Source organism: Podarcis gaigeae (assembly GCF_964106915.1).
Source record: "Podarcis gaigeae genome assembly, chromosome: 1".
Taxonomy (NCBI): Eukaryota; Metazoa; Chordata; class Lepidosauria; order Squamata; family Lacertidae; genus Podarcis; species Podarcis gaigeae.
In genome coordinates this window covers 134908868-134926827 of record NC_139678.1, presented here as the reverse complement: position 1 = coordinate 134926827, position 17960 = coordinate 134908868, and the positions used below count along the sequence as shown (strand labels likewise).

Genomic DNA, 17960 nt, shown 5'->3' with positions numbered 1-17960 from the left:
AAGATCGCCCCGGACAGCAGACTTCTCCGCTGTCCCGGGGCAATTTTAAAGCCCCCGGGAAGGCAGGCAGGGGGGAGCAAAGACTTTCGCCCCCCGCCAGCCTTCAGAAGAGGTCCAGGACCTCTTCTGAAGGCTGGTGGGGGGCAAAAGTCCTTGCTCCCCCCCGCCGCCTGCCTTCAAAAGCCGTCCGGGAAAGCGGAGAAAGCGCAGCGCTTTCTCCGCTCTCCCGGGAAGGCAGGCAGGGGGGAGCAAAGACTTTTGCCCCCCGCCGGCGTTCAGAAGAGGTCCAGAACCTCTTCTGAACGCCGGCGGGGGGCAAAAGTCTTTGCTCCCCCCCGCCGCCTGCCTTCAAAAGCCGTCCGGGATAGCGGGAAGCGCTTCCCTGCTATCCCGGACCGCTTTTAAAATGCTGGCGGTGGGGAGCAAAGCCTTTCGGCCCCCGCCGGCCCTCCTGGACCTCTTCTGAAGGCCGGAGGGGGGGGGAAAGGCTTTGCTCCCCACCGCCAGCATTTAAAAGAGGTCCCCGGAGATTTCCCTTTCGTCTAGCGGGTTTCCCGTCTTGTGAGGCATTCGTCTTGCGGGGCACCACTGTAAGTTCTTTAGTAGTCAATTGGAGCAAACCGCTATTTGGGTTTTATCTGGGTTGATGCTGCCTCCGTTTCAGTGCAGGGCAGGGGGAAACAGCTCAGACCCCCATCTTTCTAGGCACGGGACAAGGGGGAGCGTGGAGGGAGCCCTAAGTGCCCCTCGAGTTTTTATCTTCAGAGCTGACAGGATTTGCTGCTTTCCCCCTTAATTAAGAATCATGGTACTCAAATCCAGTTACTCAGACGAGAGGCATATAATAAGCAACCCAGAATGCTTATGAAGGAATAAAGGTAATAGAAGCACATGGTCCTAGCTCCTGAATTGTTCTTCCCCAGGGACAGAAGGGCTGCTTCCATTCACATCCAACGGAAACCCCTGCTGTGATTTTTGTAATTTCCTGTAGGCCCACCCCCTCCCCTGCCACGGCCACCTATATTTTTGCCACCCCCAAAGCAAGGTAGATTTTCTAGGGGCTGCATGTGGCTTGGGGAATTGGTGGAAACTATCATGCAGGGGTAAAGAAGCTTTTTGGCCCTGGGAGCAGATCTGAAGGTGGAGGTTGTAAGGAGCAGTTAAGGAGCAGCGCTGGGAGGGAGTCGTGGTTTCTGCCGCATGGCTCCTTGAGTGTAGAGGCTCACGCAGGATCCTGAGCACTTTGCTTGGAAGGGAAGCAACTTCACACACCTTGTCTTTCACTCAGTGACTACGAAGGAGCAAGAATTAACAAATCAAACACCACAGACCAGGTTCTCAAACTTTTTTCCTCAGAATATAAATTAGCTCACCCCACATCAGATTTTTTATTGATAATAAATACATTGGAAAACACAAACAACTCCTAGCAGTGCTTGAATTATAACACAGAACACAACTACTATATAATATGGTCATGAGACACCTGGAAAGTATAAAACAGTGCAGCTTCATAAAAACACGAATCATTTCCAAAATGTAATTATAAACGAGCCTCTTTCATCTGTGCCTTAAGTATGAGTAATCACATTTATATTAGGTGTAGTTTGAGACAAACAAACTCATCTCTTCAACACAAAGAAGCCTTTCTCTTTTCTGATCTTTCATATTTGTCAGAGTTCAAAAGCCCTGTTCTCAACAATATGTTGTGGAGAACTGTAGAAAAACAGCCAGTGCTCTCACTCTCATTTTAAAAAGATATCCATATTCTGCATTTTATTTTATTTTTTAAGTTGATACTATGCTACACTGAAATGTTGGAATGTTTCTTTGATTGCCCTTGAATCTTCCCACCGCACTTCCCAGCCTCTCCTGGTACACCCGTGGGGCAAGGCCTGCCCTTTGAGAGCTGCTGCCATAGACCAAGCACTTGCACTGCTTAGAGGTGTAGTATTTTGTTTGGTGTGAAGATGAAGAGTGTTGTTTGATGTGTAAAATCAGCTTGTATTGAGGTTCAATGCAGTCCTGAAGCCAGTGGAGAAGCCATGTTAGGCAAAAGACCTTTCTGATGGAGCAGGCACAACATTGCAGCTGCCCTCTGTAAATCCATTCATTGTGCAGCCCCTGAGGAATATTAAACAAGCGCAATGTTGTGTAATGCCAGTGGCTGACTTGTTAGCAAGGAGCATATTATTCATTGGCTGCTAAAAAAAGGACACAAGTCCAGATTTTTCATTCCCTGTCATTGGGGAACGATCCTTATTTTTGTTTTTTAAATGATTCTGGCAAGATGTGAAATCACGGTAGGAATAAGACAGCAAATGGTTCATTTCTTTCAGTTTGGCCTGGGACTCAGGGCTTTAACATCTGGTAAATGCAGCCTAGGCTGGAAAGTTTGAGGCAGTGGCCAGGCCTCTTGACCCAGCAAGGAACTCATCTCTCCCCTGGTGCTCCTTTCTGAAGAGCTTGTCCTTGGGTGGAAACGGGAACACAGTCCCAAAATATTGCAGAGGGTGGGGGTCAGGAGAGTGGAAAGTGCCCCCAACCTGTTTTTAACATAGCAGAATGAAGGCCCAAACCCCAAAAATAATCGAGCTGAAAATGAAATCCATGTGGATGATGCAACTCTTGAGTTTTGGCCATTTGAGCTTATAGGCAACCTCCCTGATGTCAGTCACTTAACTCAAGAGACTATTTGCTCTCTGAGTTCCTTGTTGCAGTGGCACTGGAGGTAGTAAGCCTTTTACTGCTTTTAAGCCTTTTACTGTGTTGTAAATAAAAATATGCCCTTTTCCCTTATGGGGTATCCAAGAGCCCATATAGAGTCCTTACATAGGTTCCCTATTGGTAGGAGAAAATAACAGAGGCCAACCAGAGAATATTGAGAAGCAAAGCAGCTAGTAAGCTTTGCAACAGATCAATAAAGATCAAGCTTACTAGCTGCTTTGCTTCTCAATATTCTCTGGTTGGCCTCTGTTATTTTCTCCTACCAATAAGGAACCTATGTAAGGACTCTATATGGGCTCTTGGATACCCCATAAGGGAAAAGGGCATATTTTTATTTACAACAACTGCTCTTTAAATACAGGCTTAAAAATGAATTCAGAATTTTAATCTACAGTAATAAGATCGATCTGAGCATATGGAGATTGCTTCAGAGTAAAAATGCAGAGTTGCACTGCCTAAGCATGGAACTGGCATTATTACCTGAATTAGTGCAGGGTTGTGAATGTACAGTTGTAGCATAGCTTTTGAGTCCTCATTGCATTAGAATGAGGTTTACACCTTTCCCTGGATTTGCTTAGATTTTTAATGTCTCTTGAGTTCAAGGTGCGCAGAGCAGAATGCATGGTTCGTAAAACACACACATATACACACATACTGATGGATGTTTATCCTCACAACAGGAGGTAGTTTAGGCTGAAAAGATGTGACTGTCCCAAGGCTACCCCATTAGCTTTGTGGCTGAACGGCTATTTGAATTTGGTCCCTTGACTCCTGATCCCAACAATCATAATTTCTACACCCAGATTGCAGTTTAGAGTGTCAGATGCTATTTTTTCAGTAAACGTTATTAAGCCCTGCTGCTAGATAGGATTGCAGTCATGAATAATAATAACTGGTAATTTCTATAATTGTGGACCCTGGAAAAAAATGAGCAGGGAAATTGTTATTGATTGCACTGGTGTTAGGTTAACATTTGTCCCGGTGAGTGCCGGTCTGTAGAGAGGGGGAGGGTGCTGTAACGCTGCTCTTGGCTTTACGCAAAATAAAACATATGTTGTCTTCTTAAAAGTATCCTCTCCAGTCAGTCTGCTAAACTGCTCTCCAGCCCACCTGTAAAATAAATTATGTAATGACTTTTCCCGGAGCGTTTTAGATAGATATAACAGCATATTAGAAGGGCTGAGACCACAAAAACTTTGGATGCTAAAAGAAGCTTGTTAGCCAGACTTTGCGCGTGAGGGTGATTGCCCCCCGTTTCGCTTTCTTCATTTATTAGTGGATTTACAGGACAGCCGTTTGAAGTAGACTAGTTTCTTAAGAAGTTGTCTTCACATGCATGGGTTTTCTGATGGATTGCTGCTATTTCTGCTTCAGATTGAGCACATGCAGGCAGGTAGAATTTAGATAGGAAGAAACTGGATTTGCTACTAAGCAGAAAGGCATTAGCTTAGCAGAAGAAGTTGTCTTTCTGCACCAGTTAATTATTTCTGGCTTTGGCAATGCCCAGTATAAGTGCCTCCATAAGGGGCAGGGGGAAAATTGGGACCTTGCAGCAGCAGCAGCAGCAGCATTGTTTGTACCTGTGGGGCTGCCACAGCTTCCCTGGAGCTCCTCTGGCCTAATGACCACAGCACTACCATCCGGACAACATCCACTGTTGCCTCCTCATCCTCCCTGCCCCAAGCCATCACTTCCAAAAGAGATGGTGCGCCTCAGGCAAATGACTTTAATATTGAATGGACTTAGGATGCAGCCTTGATACTGAACAGCCAGACTGCGCTCTTTGGGAATGTGGAAATGTGTGACTGCAGTTGCCCTCCTGTGCAGCCAGGCTTCCTGCCTGGAACTGACTGGATAGCACCTGGAGTATATAAAAATCCAGTCTTCCTTCTAAATTTCATTTAGATTCCGCCCGCTTTTCTAGTCCTCATTGTTGTGAAAAAAAAGTTTGAAAATATATGTAGAACTAAAGTGGTAACAGCAGGAAAAAATATGCAGGGATTGGAACTCAAAAGTTTTGGATGTTGGCATTCTCTATCTCTTCGCCCCTCTTTCTTTCTCCTTAACGTTACAGGCCTATGAGTTGTGTCTCCCCACCCCTTCAAAAAAAGCTCAACACTTTCTATGTTACTCTTGTATCATCATATGTTCCAGCATTTTGTAAACCAAAATGGTGGGGTTTTTTGTGCTTTTTTGCGGGGGATTTTTTGCAGTCAAGCAGTATACAAAATTGTATTAAAGTAATGAATAAATTTCAGCTAGAAACCTACCTACTCCTGAGCTGTATATTTCCCTGCTTGCAAATCTAACCTTTGACAATTTTCCTATATGTTGTTTTGCTTACATGGACAAGTTCATATAATACTGGACAGCATTAGGTTACACAGCCTGTGGTCCTATTGAACCTGGTAAGACTGAATTCCAAGGAAATATCTTGGAGCTTTATAATCCCCCTTTGGGTTGGGGCCCCTATTCTTTTCCAGAGGTTCAGGGCTGCAGTGAGCCTTCCCTAGGCCAGTGACACGTATTCACTCAGCCAGAATTGACTCTCTTTGGCTGCCTTAACCTCCTGCACCATCTGCCCATTTCAATGAAGTCTAGTGATTGTGGAAATTAAGATAGCTTACAATGTAGTAGAGAATATGACAGCTTTCTCCATAGTGGTTGGGACTCCCACATTGGAGAACAGCTCATCTCAGAACACGCAGAGCAGGCTAGATGCCTAGAAATTCTCATAACTTGAGTGCTTCCTTTTCCTTGGCTCAATGCAGAGATTACTGAAGAAAAAGCAGTCTTGTTTCCTAATTTAACAAATATTTTGCTTCCAACCCCCCCCCCCCCCGGGCGGGTGTGTGATGTTCAGGAATCTTGTTTCTAAAGTGGTACATATTGGTGACACAGTTTGTTTAAGGTTTGGCTTTTCTGGTGAGGCCTTGAGTGAATTTCTTAGGAAAAGGTGCCCATGGAGGCTTGCCCTTCCTCCAAATAACTACAGTGCTCTGCCTCTTTCAGGTGGTTGGCATTGGGGCAGGGCAGCAGTCCCGAATCCATTGCACCCGACTGGCTGGAGACAAGGCAAACCACTGGTGGCTCAGGCATCACCCCCGGGTCCTCTCCATGAAGTTCAAAGCGGGAGTGAAAAGAGCGGAAATCTCTAATGCTATTGATCAGTATGTCACAGGGACCATTGGAGAGGTAAGCCTGGGGGCACTTGGCTAGAGACACAGTCCAGAATCTGTTCAGGAATGGTGCTTGCATTTGTACCCCTTTCTCCAGGGAGCTGAAGGTGGCTTACATGATCCCCCCTGCTCCTCACTTAATCCCTACAACAATCTTGTGAGGTAGGTTATGCTGAGAGGCAGTGACTGAGAGGCTCAGGGTCACCCAGTGAGGTTCTTGGCCGAACCAGGGATTTGAACTCTGGCCTCCCAAGTCTGGCACTCTGGCCACTAGGCCACGTGCAACCTCTACTCACATAGGAGGCACCTTGGAATGCTTACAACCCTGCGAAAGCTCTGTGCCAAGGGCTGCCTTATTCAAATATTCAATAGGATAGCCAAAGCCTAGGGAGAAAGGGGTGTGCCTTGCATATTCATGTACCTGGGATGGGAGATCTTGGTTGTGATTGCCATGGCTGGATCTATGTGCTGTTAGTTATTGAAGCTGTAATTCTCTGTTGCTTTTATATAGTACTTAATTACAAAAAACAACAGTATGAAAAACAAGCAAGTTTGTTCCAAGTGCATTAGACTTCTTAGGGTAGAGGCCCCCCCCCTCAAGTTAGATGATTCTTGGAAGCCTCGGTAAAAAGGCCAGGCATCTCTGAACTTCTCAGAGGCAAACAATACTCCCATCATGATGTGCATCTGAAAGGTAAGAGTCAGATTCAAATAAAACTAGGATCAGTATCAAGTGTCTTCCTTCCAGATCTGGGTTAGTCACACATCATATTTATCAACTGATATTTCAGAAGATCCAACCGGGTACCTTTATAGCTGCTTCCACGAGAAGGTCTGGTTCGTAAAGAGGGAAGGTTCCTAAAGACTTCAATCTGAAGTACCAGAAGAAATTAAGTCAGAGCTGCCGCCTAGTTCTCATCAGAGATCTTTAAGGGAATAAAAGGACCACGAGTGGCAACTCTCTGGTTGAAAAGCTTGTCCCGAAAGCATTAAAAACAAATATCCAAATTTGAACACTGCCCCCCCCCCTTTAGAAGGGTGTTTGACTTCTTATTCCAATTCCCTGAATGCTTCTCTAGCAAATTCAGGGCTTCCACAAACGTTGCATAACTTGGTAAACTACACACTCCTTCAGAATGCAATAAAGTCTGAATGCAATAAAGCAAACAGGGATGTGGTTAAAACAGACATTCTGCAAATCATGTCAGCAGTCTGATTGCTTCCTTGGGGCAAACAGCAGCTGGATCCGTGGCACTCAAGACAGAGGACAGTGAGCCAAAATCCTGTTTTGTTGAATGTTGTGTTGGGCTCCTTGTACTAAATGGTCTGCTTGGGTGCTTTGATGTTTACTCACTGGCTGGAGTAGCAGAAAATAGGCCAAGCAAAGCAAATGACTCTGAAATGAGCAGGGTGCTTTGTAGCAGGAAGCTGTAAGGGTACGTGTATGTATTAGTTTAAACAACAAAGGAACCAGGGGAGCTTAGAATTTAATAAACCTCTGAGTACAAATTTTATAGCAAGGTGTTATGTAGCTGTGACCTTCCAGTGGGGAACTTGGAGAGATGTTTGCATTCTTGTCACTGTATTTGCCTGCATTGTTGAATTAGATGCCATCAATGAAGCAGGTGAATTTTAAAAATGCCCCTTTGCAGGATGAAGATCTTGTCAAGTGGAAGGCGCTGTTTGAGGAAGTCCCAGCTTTGCTAACTGAGGCAGACCAAAAGGCATGGATTGGGAAACTGAATGGCATCTCGCTCAGCTCTGATGCTTTCTTCCCTTTCAGGGATAACGTGGATAGAGCAAAGCGGGTAAGGCTGTGGAATTGGCAGGGGGGGTGTGACTGTGCCTGGGGTGTGTGTGTGACTGTGCCTCTTAATGACTAACAGGCCTGAGGAGAATATGTCCAATTAGCTGCTCTTGTTCTGCATACCGGCTCCCTAAAATCTGTTTTGTAGGTTACGGTTGCAAGTAAGAGGTATCAAAGTGGAAGCAGGAGTAGCTGTAGGGAAATTTAGTCCAGACATGCATTTCAGGAAAAAGCTGATGATACTTACTCAAACTCGGACAGGTTGCAATTCTCATCTTTCAGCACCTTCCAAAGAGAAGATTCACCACGCTTAGTGTCCTCTCTGACCTCCGTTTAGGACAATCTTCCCTAAAAGTGGTTGACAACTTTTGTGGGCACCCCATATGTGCAGAATTGTGCAACAGCTAATGAAATGGTTCGATAAAGCTGATTTGTTTTTGTCTCCCTCCTCCTTTTCTCTCAGAGCGGAGTCCAGTTCATTGCTGCCCCTTCTGGTTCAGCAGCTGACCAAGTTGTGATCGAAGCCTGCGATGAGCTGGGAATAACTCTAGTTCATACCAGCCTCCGTCTCTTCCACCACTGAAGCTTCCCTACGTTGCCAGACATTCCTCTTTGCTCATTGGCTTGTCTCTCTGCTTCAGGCAGTGGAAGCATCCTCATTAACGGGTTCTTGCTTGCTTTCTAAAAAGCCAGTCTTCATGGGAACATTTCTCTTTATATTCTACATATAATACCCATTGTTTTGAGAAAACTAAAGTAGCTAGCCTTTGATGCATTTCTTGAAAAATTAATGGACAAAAGTATTTGTCACTAATGTGTCTGAAGTCAAATCCTTTATGCATTCAAGGTGTGGACATTAGTTTTATTGGCTTTTGCAGTATGCAGATAATCAGCTGGGCATTGTATGTATGGGAAGCAGATAATCATTGTACTTTGATATTAAAATACCACATTTAATCTCGTAATAGTCTCACCCCCATTTTTGCAGCTCTAAAGTTGGTTCCAGTACTTTCCCCACATAATAGTTGCAGGGTATAATTCGACAGCAGGAGGATCTGTGGAGCTGGGCTGCCGATGGCCTTAATTGCTGGCTATTGACTGGGAAGGGCATTCAACCCGGGCACCAGATTGCTTTTGCCTCTCTGGGTCCCCCCATCTGTTCCTGCCTGGGGGGGGGGGCGGAGGCCCGTGCAAACTTGGCAGGCGTGGAACTCCAGCACCCCACAACTTGGCTCACACCCAACCACTGAGGTCTACGTCTCCTCCTGCCCACACTCTGGGACACGACAGCTTCCACCCACCTTGACTGCTTCCAGCCATTACCATAATTCACTACATAATGGGGGTTGGGGGGAGAGCATTAAAAATGCAACAATGATGCGGTGAAATGTGGTATTTCTATTGCACTCTTCGAAGAGCAAGTTTGCTGTTGTTGTTTAGTCGTTTAGTCGTGTCCGACTCTTCGTGACCCCATGGACCAGAGCAAGTTACAATTGCTAATAAAATAGGTAAAACAAAATGTAATTCATCAGCAAGCATTAACAAAATAAAATGGTAGCAAGATAAGTAATCTTCACAGCAGTGGGAATAGAGGCAAAGGCCTGGGTGGTGCTGGTTTTAAATCGGTGCCAAAAACTTAGCACTGTACAGACAGGATATTCTGAATTTGGGGTGCCTGGCCCCTTGTGATGTTCACTGGCCACTCCGATTGCAACTTCTTCTGCTGTTTCTCCTATCCTGGTTAAATATGATGAGGTGACTGGCAGCTACAAAACCTACTCTGCGCCCTCAGCACACGTTCCCTCCACAACAGCTAAACCTCTTTTTTAAAGAGATGGAAGGATTTATAGACCTACAAGCATGGGAGAAGCTGCACTCACACCGATAAGTGAGAATTTCAGGGGGGTCCAGCACAAGTAATATAATACATGTTGAGTAAATTTATAGAATAAATGTAGTAGTTTGTAGCCATGCCGTTATAAGCAACCACAATACATTCTTTTGTTAACAAGGGTTGGGGAACAACTGCAGGAGGATCTGCAACAACTTTGGTGCGGGAGTGTCTGAAGCTTTTATCGGGCTCCTATATGCTTATTCTCTGTATCCTGTACTAGGTACCTGGACACCAACTTGTGGTCTGACTATAAATATGTATATCAAGATGCTCTGTGCAGCTTCTTCTACCCTACATACTCTCACATAAGAGCAGGAGAGATAAAGACTTACAAAAGCTGCAGCCTCATTTTCCTAAATGTTTGTTTCCGTTTTCAAAACTCTGAAATCAAAACAGTGAGCTACAATATGGAGCAGTGGTGCTTCAATCTGCTGCTTTAAAAAGATTTGCCTTATGCTTAGTTGGAATTATTTAATGTGAACTGTCTTTGGGGAGGTGTATTATAAAGTGATGGAAATAACTTCTGCCATGCTGACAGCAGAATATGTGGTAAGAGTAGGTAATTTTCACTGCCAAAGGGGAGGAAACTGGCAGCATGGTTTCTGCATGTTTGGTGGTTTATTAAAAATAACTCCACTGTGAAATACTCTGAAGCATATTTTGCTGCGCTTGTCAGATCAGATGTGCAGTTTAAACAAAGGGCTCCTGGTGTCAGAAGTTATTTGTTACAGGCATGAAAGTGACCAAGCAACAAAATTGACTCAATTTCTAAAGGGTTTTCCCCAAAGTGTAAGAGAGAATTGTTTGTTTTTTTAGGGAGTTGGGTCAGCACTTCTGTCTCCTTTAGGAAAGCCTTTAATTTGCCTGGAGAAAGAAACATTTTGGGCATATGCTCAGTGTGGGTATGTTCACCTGGGTACGGTAATTCACTTTAATCTAAATAGACCAGAGCTTTTGATTTTACTTTACTTTCTATACCAAAAACAAAGTCAATAGCTGGCAAGCTAAAGCTTTTTAATTTTTAATTTAGCCAATGGCAAGTGTTGAAGAGATGGTGCTGTCCAGCTCATCTAACACTCAGTGTAGTTGAGATGCAGTGGTAGATGAGAATGAACTGCAGCTGCTGGAGAAAAACCCTTCATAGGCTCTTGCTAGACAGGTGTGGTGCAATCTAGAGCCCCAAGTTACGCTGGCTGTATTCAAGTGAAGGAGAACGAAGAGCATCCACCTCCCTGCCTCTTGGCTCATTTCAAGTTGTGCTGCAGTTGGCTAGAGGGACACAACCTGTTCAAGCAGCGCTGCCTAACAAGTTGCTCGTTTGGAAGTGCTAAAACAAAGACTTCTGTAATCATACTTGAGGGGAATCTCCACTGGAGGTGGTGCGACTTGAATGAATCTCTCTGAAAGCAAGATTCAACATGGCGCAGCCTACAAAGGGAATGCTTCGTGCTATTTGTGACCCTGCAAATATGTGGTTGTATGAACTGGCCTTGGATGACAAATGAAGGTAGGAAAATGTGCTTGGTGGTTTCTCCTGTTGGCATCCATCTGTCTCAAGGGACGATGGAGTGTGCCTCCAGGGGTGAAGTCAAACGGCTGCATTTGCAGCACTGAGTGACCTCCCCAGGGCACAAGCCTTGGCAGTGTGTATGGAGGTCTTGTGCTGCCCAGACAAAAAGACCCCTCTCTGCCTCACTGATGTGGCCCAAAGGAAAGGCAGGACAATACGTGTGGCACCAGCTTGGTGCCAAACATACTGAATTGGTGGCCTGCATTGATTAAAAAATAAACTGCCTTTTAGGACAGTTTTACTAGGAGCAAATACAGTCATCCCCTTACTTTCACACGATTGAGTCACATGCGACTGCATACATGCAGCATTGTGAAATAAATAATACAATTCTAACCTGAAACGGTGGGTTAGAGCTGGAAAGTCCTTTTGGCCCCTAAGGAGACGCTCCTCAGAGGCCATAGAGTACGCCAGTGAGCCAAAAGTCCAGAAAAAAAGACGCCAAGGGCTCCAAAATGGTGTGCGGACGCTCTCACTGCTGCCATGCTCTCCCACTCAATGACAGGGACGTCTTGGAAGATGGTGGGCTAGAAAGAGCTCACTCTGAGACCCTCCCACGCTATCCAACAAATCCCGCTACCCCCACATATGGAACCGTGCTAAAAACGCCAACAATGAGACCAGGGGTCGGCAAGATTTACCTCGTCTGGGCCGGTTCACTCCAGCAGAGATCCCTCTCTGGGCTGGATTGCGCACATGCCTGAGTGCACGTCCCTGTGATTTCTGGCGTCTGCAGATGCAATTTCTGGCACCGCAGAAGCGAGTCACCACATCGTGCTGCGCCGGTTTAGCGCAGCGCATGGGAACTTGCCGAGCGGGTGGCTTGGTTTGGGGGTGACTCATGGGCCGGTTAAACAACCCCCATGGGCTGCTTGTGGCCTATGGGCCTTATGTTGCCTACCCCTGAATGAGGCAGAAAAAAGAGGAGGTGAAAACAACCTGTCCTCTTGGAGGGAAAAGAGGAAGTCCAGCCACAAAGTGGCTTCAGCGCCAGCCATGCAAATGGTAGGAAGGGGCAAGACAGTCTCCCTCCCTGCCCACCGCTTCCCTCTCCCACTCTGGACCCAACATCCCTGCCACCAATCAACCAAACCTTTAAACAGCTGTTGGGTGGAAAGCTGCAGTGGGTTCCCCACTTTCGCTTATGCACACAGGGCCCGTAACATACTCCCTGTTCCCCGGGAAGTTTCCTGTTGTCAGAGAACGGCTGGGTGACAAGCAGTGGTGGGAGCCATCAGCTGAGGAACCACCAAGAGAAACCCCAGAAGAGGAAGGCTCAGAGCCCAGGGATTGGTGATGGGACACTGCGGAGAGTTCAAGGAGTGGAATGCTGTTGGGTCAACAGGATTTAGTGAGCAGGGCAAGTTGGTGACAGCGAGGCTGAAGCAGAGGAGGGCAGGCAAGAAAGAGGCTGCAGAAGACGACAGGAAGCCTGCCTCTCCTGTTAGTATTTGTAATGTATTTCACAAAGTAAAGATTTATATTCAACCATTTATGTATTCAACTATTTTTGATCACAAATAGCTAACATCTACTGTGACAAGTCCCCCTCCCCCTTGTCTCCAAGGACAGGCAGAGTGATGCGTAGGCTGGAACAAAGATTAAAGATGCCCAGATGCAGTTTGAGACTGCTTGGAAACATCTGGCAGAGAGGAGCCTTAGAGGGGGTAGAAGGTGGGGACAATCAGTCCTGGCAAGACCTACTCAGAGTGTTGTTGAATTTGTTTGCTGCCTTGAGTAACTTCACTAACAACTGGCTCTTCTTCTTCTGGCCTGCAATAAAGACTGCAAACAGCAATTTTCATGATAGCAACATTAACAGTAAAGGTAAAGGGACCCCTGACCATTAGGTCCACTTGCGGACAACTCTCGGGTTGTGGCGCTCATCTCGCTTTATTGGCCGAGGGAGCTGGCGTACAGCTTCCAGATCATGTGGCCAGCATGACTAAGCCGCTTCTGGCAAACCAGAGCAACGCATGGAAATGCCGTTTACCTTCCCGCCAGAGCGGTACCTATTTATTTACTTGCACCTGATGTGCTTTCGAGCTGCTAGGTTGGTAGGAGCAGGGACAATAGGAGCTCACCCCATCGTGGGGATTCGAACCGCCGACCTTCTGATCGGCAAGTCCTAGGCCCTGTGGTTTAACCCACAGTGCCAACCGCGTCCCTCGACATTAACAGTATTGCAAGCCATATTGTGTAACAAAAGCTGTATTACAGTATTAGCATTTTGTTGTTGTAATCATTGCAGTCTTGGGTTCTGTATGTTTTTAGCCTTGTGTTTCATGTTGTGACTGAAGATGGTTAAGATCTCAGGGAGTACCTCTGCCAAATGCTTTAAAAATAGGGTCGGAATCACTGGGCGTAGAGCATCAACATTCAGCACCAGCCTCTCTTGTTGCCCTAAAGCAAAATCTTTCCATACCATCACCTCCGCCCCTGACTAGTTCAAATGGTCTAGATCAGAATGGGGCAAGAGTAGAGAAAAGGCCATCAAGGTAGGCTAAAGATGCCTCACCCCCATGATAAAGTCAGGGTGGGCTTTCTTCACCTGTTTCGTAAGACAGGTGTCTAATAACAATAAAGCCTAAGAGAGAGAATTTCCTTTGCTGTATGAATTAGTGATTCCAGTTTCAATTTTCACAAAGCTCCTTGGGCAGCCTAATGCCAGTTGCCACCTAACAGCCTAATCTGAGGGAGGTAATGAGCAGGGGAGACATGGCTGGTGATGTTCTGAAAAATAAAAAGCTCAAAAAATATAAAGGAGATGTATTTTTATGTTGTGATAGATCCACGCTTTCACCAATGAAACAGCACCTGTTTCAGTGCCTAGAAGGGGGATGTAGAAGAGCTCCATGTTCCAGTTCCAGGGATGAGCTACACAATCCAAAGAAGAAAGAGACACACAGCTGGATTGTAAATCTTTTTATTAAAAGAGTTGTCTCCCACAGTAGTTAAAGCTTTGGCACTTACAGTATAAAAAATAATCACTGATCATAATTATACCAAATTCCTCTGTCAATGGTGTACTAAGTGTCTTTAATATATTTTCCTGTTAAAAAAACACTGAGGGGGAGGGGAGGGAGCAGGGAAAGGAAGAACAATGTTGATAAATAACAGTACGAGATACAAACATACCGCTAGGGAAAGAAATTAGGATAATTTAGAAAGATTAGGACTGTGCATATTTTTAGATATCACAGTGATGGGGTTTGCAGTCCCTATTGGTAGCTGCACAATTAGATGAACACAGAACTTTGGATTTTCCTTCATTCCCTATGGCAGGAGAGCCCCTCCCCTTAATCCCTTATGGATACTGGTTGCTGAGCAAATTATGAGTTAGTATGAGTCGTCTTCAGGGAAAATACTGAATGGTATTGAAACACTGAGCAAAAGAGAAGACAGTATACAACTATCCTTTGTGAAAAGAAGTCTTGAGACGCTCCAAGAGTGGCCTCCCTTGGAGAAGCTGTGAGTTGAGCAAAGCCGAGAAAGGCACTCTGGCCACCCGAAGCAGACCTGCTTTCCTCTAGCAGCATTCTAGAGTGGATGGTCTTGGCAAGAAAGACTTTCCTTGGCTGGTGTTAGTCTCCTCGTCGATTTGGCGTCTCTGCTTGTAGATGCAAAGGGTAGAAGCACTCAATGGGGCAGTGAACATTCTGCTGGAAGAAAGGAGGAGGAAGGAAATCAGCTCAGCAGGTCTAGAAGGTGGAAAGTATCTTGCTCAGCCAAAATACCGTATTTTTCCCTCTATAACACGCAGATTTTTTCTCCTAAAAAGGAAGGGGAAATGTCTGTGCGTGTTATAGAGCGAATGTGTGTCCCTGGAGCCGAAAAAGCAGGCAAAAATCAAATCGCGCGTCTCCTAGAAGGAAAACTTGAAAAGAGGAAGCGGCTGCTTTCCTGCATTCTGCCTCAGGGTCTTACTGCCCACCCTCCTCTGTTTCGTTGCTGTGTTTGCTCAAACGGAACAAAGAGCAGGGAAAGCCCCTCCCCTCCAGGCAAGCAGAGGGGAATTCCTCTCTGTGCTGCTGGGGGAGAGAGAGAGCGGGGGGAGGGGGAGAGAGGGGGAGGGAGAGAGAGAGAGAGATATGGCTGGCTTGGGTGGGGGGAAACTTTTGCCTTTCTTTCCTCCCTCCGTTAAATCCCTCTCCTGCATTCTTAGCCAGCTGCTTCTCTGCACACCCCTCTCATGTCCCTTCTTTGTTTTTCCTTCGCTCCCCACTTAAAATGTGGTTACAAAGCATAGATCCACATGGATCCTCAGGATCTTTGCATTGGGTCACCCCAAATTCACCATCAAATCACACAGCATGTCCATGGCTACAGCCTGCACCAAAAAAATCACGCACCCACTGTTGCCTGGAGCTGCAATGGTGCAAAAACGTGGTTACAAAGCATGGATCCACAGGAATTCTCAGGATTTTTACAGTGGGTCAACCCAAATTCACCATCAGATCACATGTCTGTGGCCACAGCATGAAGCCCAAAAATGATACATCCACTGTTTCATTCAGAATGTTTTTCCCCTTGTTTTCCTCCTCTAAAAACGATGTGCGTGTTATGGTCAGGTGCGTGTTATAGAGCGAAAAATACGGTACTTGCATCTCTTGACATTTCACAATGCAAACCCTTAAGAGATGAATTGTGAGGTGGAGGGATGGGCAGCAGTTCTGCTGAAGGGAATGGAAATGTTCCTGTTCCACTGCATTCATCAAAGTGATGGCTGTATTGGTTTCCCTTCCTTCTGCCGCTAACCTGGACATGGTCCAATAAACACACTCACTCTTGACACAAACTGCATTCCAGTTGTGTTTCATACCGTATCCTACCGTAGGATATTGTGGGAATTGGAAGCCTGTGGCAGTCAGACTAGGAACGTTTGATTAGTCATCACATGAAAGTGGTTTAGAACTGTTTTAGGCTGGCCATGCAATGACTAACTTATTCTAAATATTTTGGTGTTGGACTAGAAGCACTTGATTCTGAAGCTGTGCATCTGATCAGTCTCTTAGATTAGAAACTGCTGGGAGACCCATGAAGTCAACAGAAGTTGCCTGTCTATAGTGGAAGACTACCAGGAATTTGCATTCTTGGTAACAATGGTGAGCAGTGCTGAACAGCCACTGCTGTCAGATGAATGGGGCTTCTATACTTACAGTATTTGAAGTTTGTTGCTGTCTCTGTGAGTACTGTGAATAGGTGTGCCCAGGAGAACCTTCGGGTGAGAGCGCAGCACCTGGTCTACGACAATTGTCACAACGCCAGCCCTTTAAATAAACAAACACTACATTTTAGCATGAGCTTCTGAATGGAAGATGTCATATATATCAAATTTCAAATTTGTCCCTGAAGAAAAGTGGCATACACAATTGTCTCCCTTCGTATCCTAAGGGAAAAGATCCAGTCAAAATGAGAGGTTGATTCAATAGGTATCATGGGTTCATTCATACAGGTAAATTTTCGCTGAAACTCAAGCCCTAAGTCTGTGTATGATTACAGTCTTAGTAGGCAGAGGAACTAACAGCGTTTTAAGGTCAAGGTCATTTAAAGTGTTTTCAGTATAGACTTAAATAAGTTGCATGAACAGATGTCCTGATCATTTGGGAAATAATATTTCAACAACTACAAAAGCTATCTGAATGAAAGACATGTTAGGAGACGGGAACAGTACTGTGTCACCGAGGCAGCTCTAAACAGCTCATCCACAATGCTGCAAAAGTACTTGTTCTGAAAGTGGCATTAGCATTGGTAAATCAGACTTCATATACTGTGCATGCCCGTAAAACCGGGCAAAAATGCATAATGTCGCATGTTTATTTCTGCTTTAGGCTCCCCTTTAACAATTTCATTTGTAGTGCTTGTTACAGATAGGTAGCCGTGTTGGTCTGCCATAGTCAAAACAAAAAAATTCCTTCCAGTAGCACCTTAAAGACCAACTAAGTTAGTTCTTGGTATGAGCCTTCGTGTGCATGCACACTTCTTCAGGTATCTTCAGGTATCTAAAGAAGTGTGCATGCACACGAAAGCTCATACCAAGAACTAACTTAGTTGGTCTTTAAGGTGCTACTGGAAGGAATTTTTTTATTTGTAGTGCTAGTTACTGAAGAGTCACTTAAAATGTAATGAACTCTGTACCTGAGTGGGCATTATCCACAAAATATGTCCAGATTCTGCAAGTATGTCATATTCCCCCCTGCCTCCCCCCACTCTCTCTCACATGCCATGCTGTCTGTTATAAGTCACAGCACTGGTATGAAAATGCTTACCTGCTGTCCTCCATAGCAAGTACAGGAGCAGATGGCCCCAAGGTATTCCTTCTGCCACTGCTCTCCTACATGGTACATTTTGCCCTCATCATAGCAAGTTGCTTCATCTACAAAAAAAGCCAAGGAACAAGCAATTCTTTTAATAATTGGCATGTACTTTGCCACTTGGAGGGCAAAACATCTCAGCTATTAAATCCACCTTAACATTGCCAACCTATACCAGGAAGATTCTTAAGACAATTTAGGAGGTTATCTCCAGTGAGGTATTCATCAACAGGTTGGCAGGATTTTGTTCAGGTTTTCTCCTACCTGCCAGCCTGTGGAAAAGAGGAGGAGGGAAGAAAACCTAGTTGAGTTCTGTTGATTTATGCCTACCAGCATTGGCAGTAGGGCCATGGGTTGCCAGTGCTTTCCTGTAAGAGGGAGCACCTAAACCGGGCAGAAACTTTATCCTTATGGCAGGAACACATTTTTCTTGCCTTTTGTGGTATAAAGAATGAACAACCCTGTGCAG

General features: G+C 45.4%; 2 protein-coding genes and 1 long non-coding RNA gene across 11 annotated transcripts in view; 1 reads left to right on the top strand and 2 right to left on the bottom strand.

Annotated features, from left to right (window-relative positions):
• ATIC (5-aminoimidazole-4-carboxamide ribonucleotide formyltransferase/IMP cyclohydrolase) overlaps positions 1–8674 on the top strand; it is a 30448-nt gene extending 21774 nt beyond the window's left edge. For both annotated transcript variants that reach the window (XM_083709107.1, XM_083709106.1), the window contains exons 14-16: positions 5740–5922; positions 7559–7714; positions 8177–8674. In XM_083709107.1, the coding sequence (XP_083565233.1) occupies positions 5740–5922; positions 7559–7714; positions 8177–8296 (459 nt within the window). In that variant the 3' untranslated portion in view covers positions 8297–8674. The remainder of the gene's footprint in view (positions 1–5739; positions 5923–7558; positions 7715–8176) is intronic.
• On the bottom strand, positions 680–10552 carry LOC310833230. 2 transcript variants are annotated; one of them, XR_014558599.1, is made up of 3 exons: positions 9205–10228; positions 3070–9139; positions 680–2749 (listed from the first exon to the last, which is right to left on the bottom strand). It is a non-coding gene; the product is annotated as an uncharacterized lncRNA (long non-coding RNA). The 2 variants fall into 2 exon arrangements; XR_014558598.1 differs by lacking the exon at positions 680–2749 and having other exon boundaries at positions 8536–9139; positions 9205–10552.
• Positions 10553–14087: 3535 nt separating this feature from the next.
• FN1 (fibronectin 1) overlaps positions 14088–17960 on the bottom strand; it is a 75142-nt gene continuing 71269 nt past the window's right edge. For 4 of the 7 annotated variants that reach the window (XM_083702641.1, XM_083702643.1, XM_083702638.1 and 1 more), the window contains 3 exons: positions 17447–17553; positions 16337–16447; positions 14088–14836 (listed from right to left, as the gene is read on the bottom strand). In XM_083702641.1, the coding sequence (XP_083558767.1) occupies positions 14762–14836; positions 16337–16447; positions 17447–17553 (293 nt within the window). In that variant the 3' untranslated portion in view covers positions 14088–14761. Of the gene's footprint in view, positions 14840–16336; positions 16448–17446; positions 17554–17960 lie in introns of all 7 variants that reach the window. The other 3 variants (XM_083702639.1, XM_083702642.1, XM_083702637.1) reach the window with 1 other exon arrangement.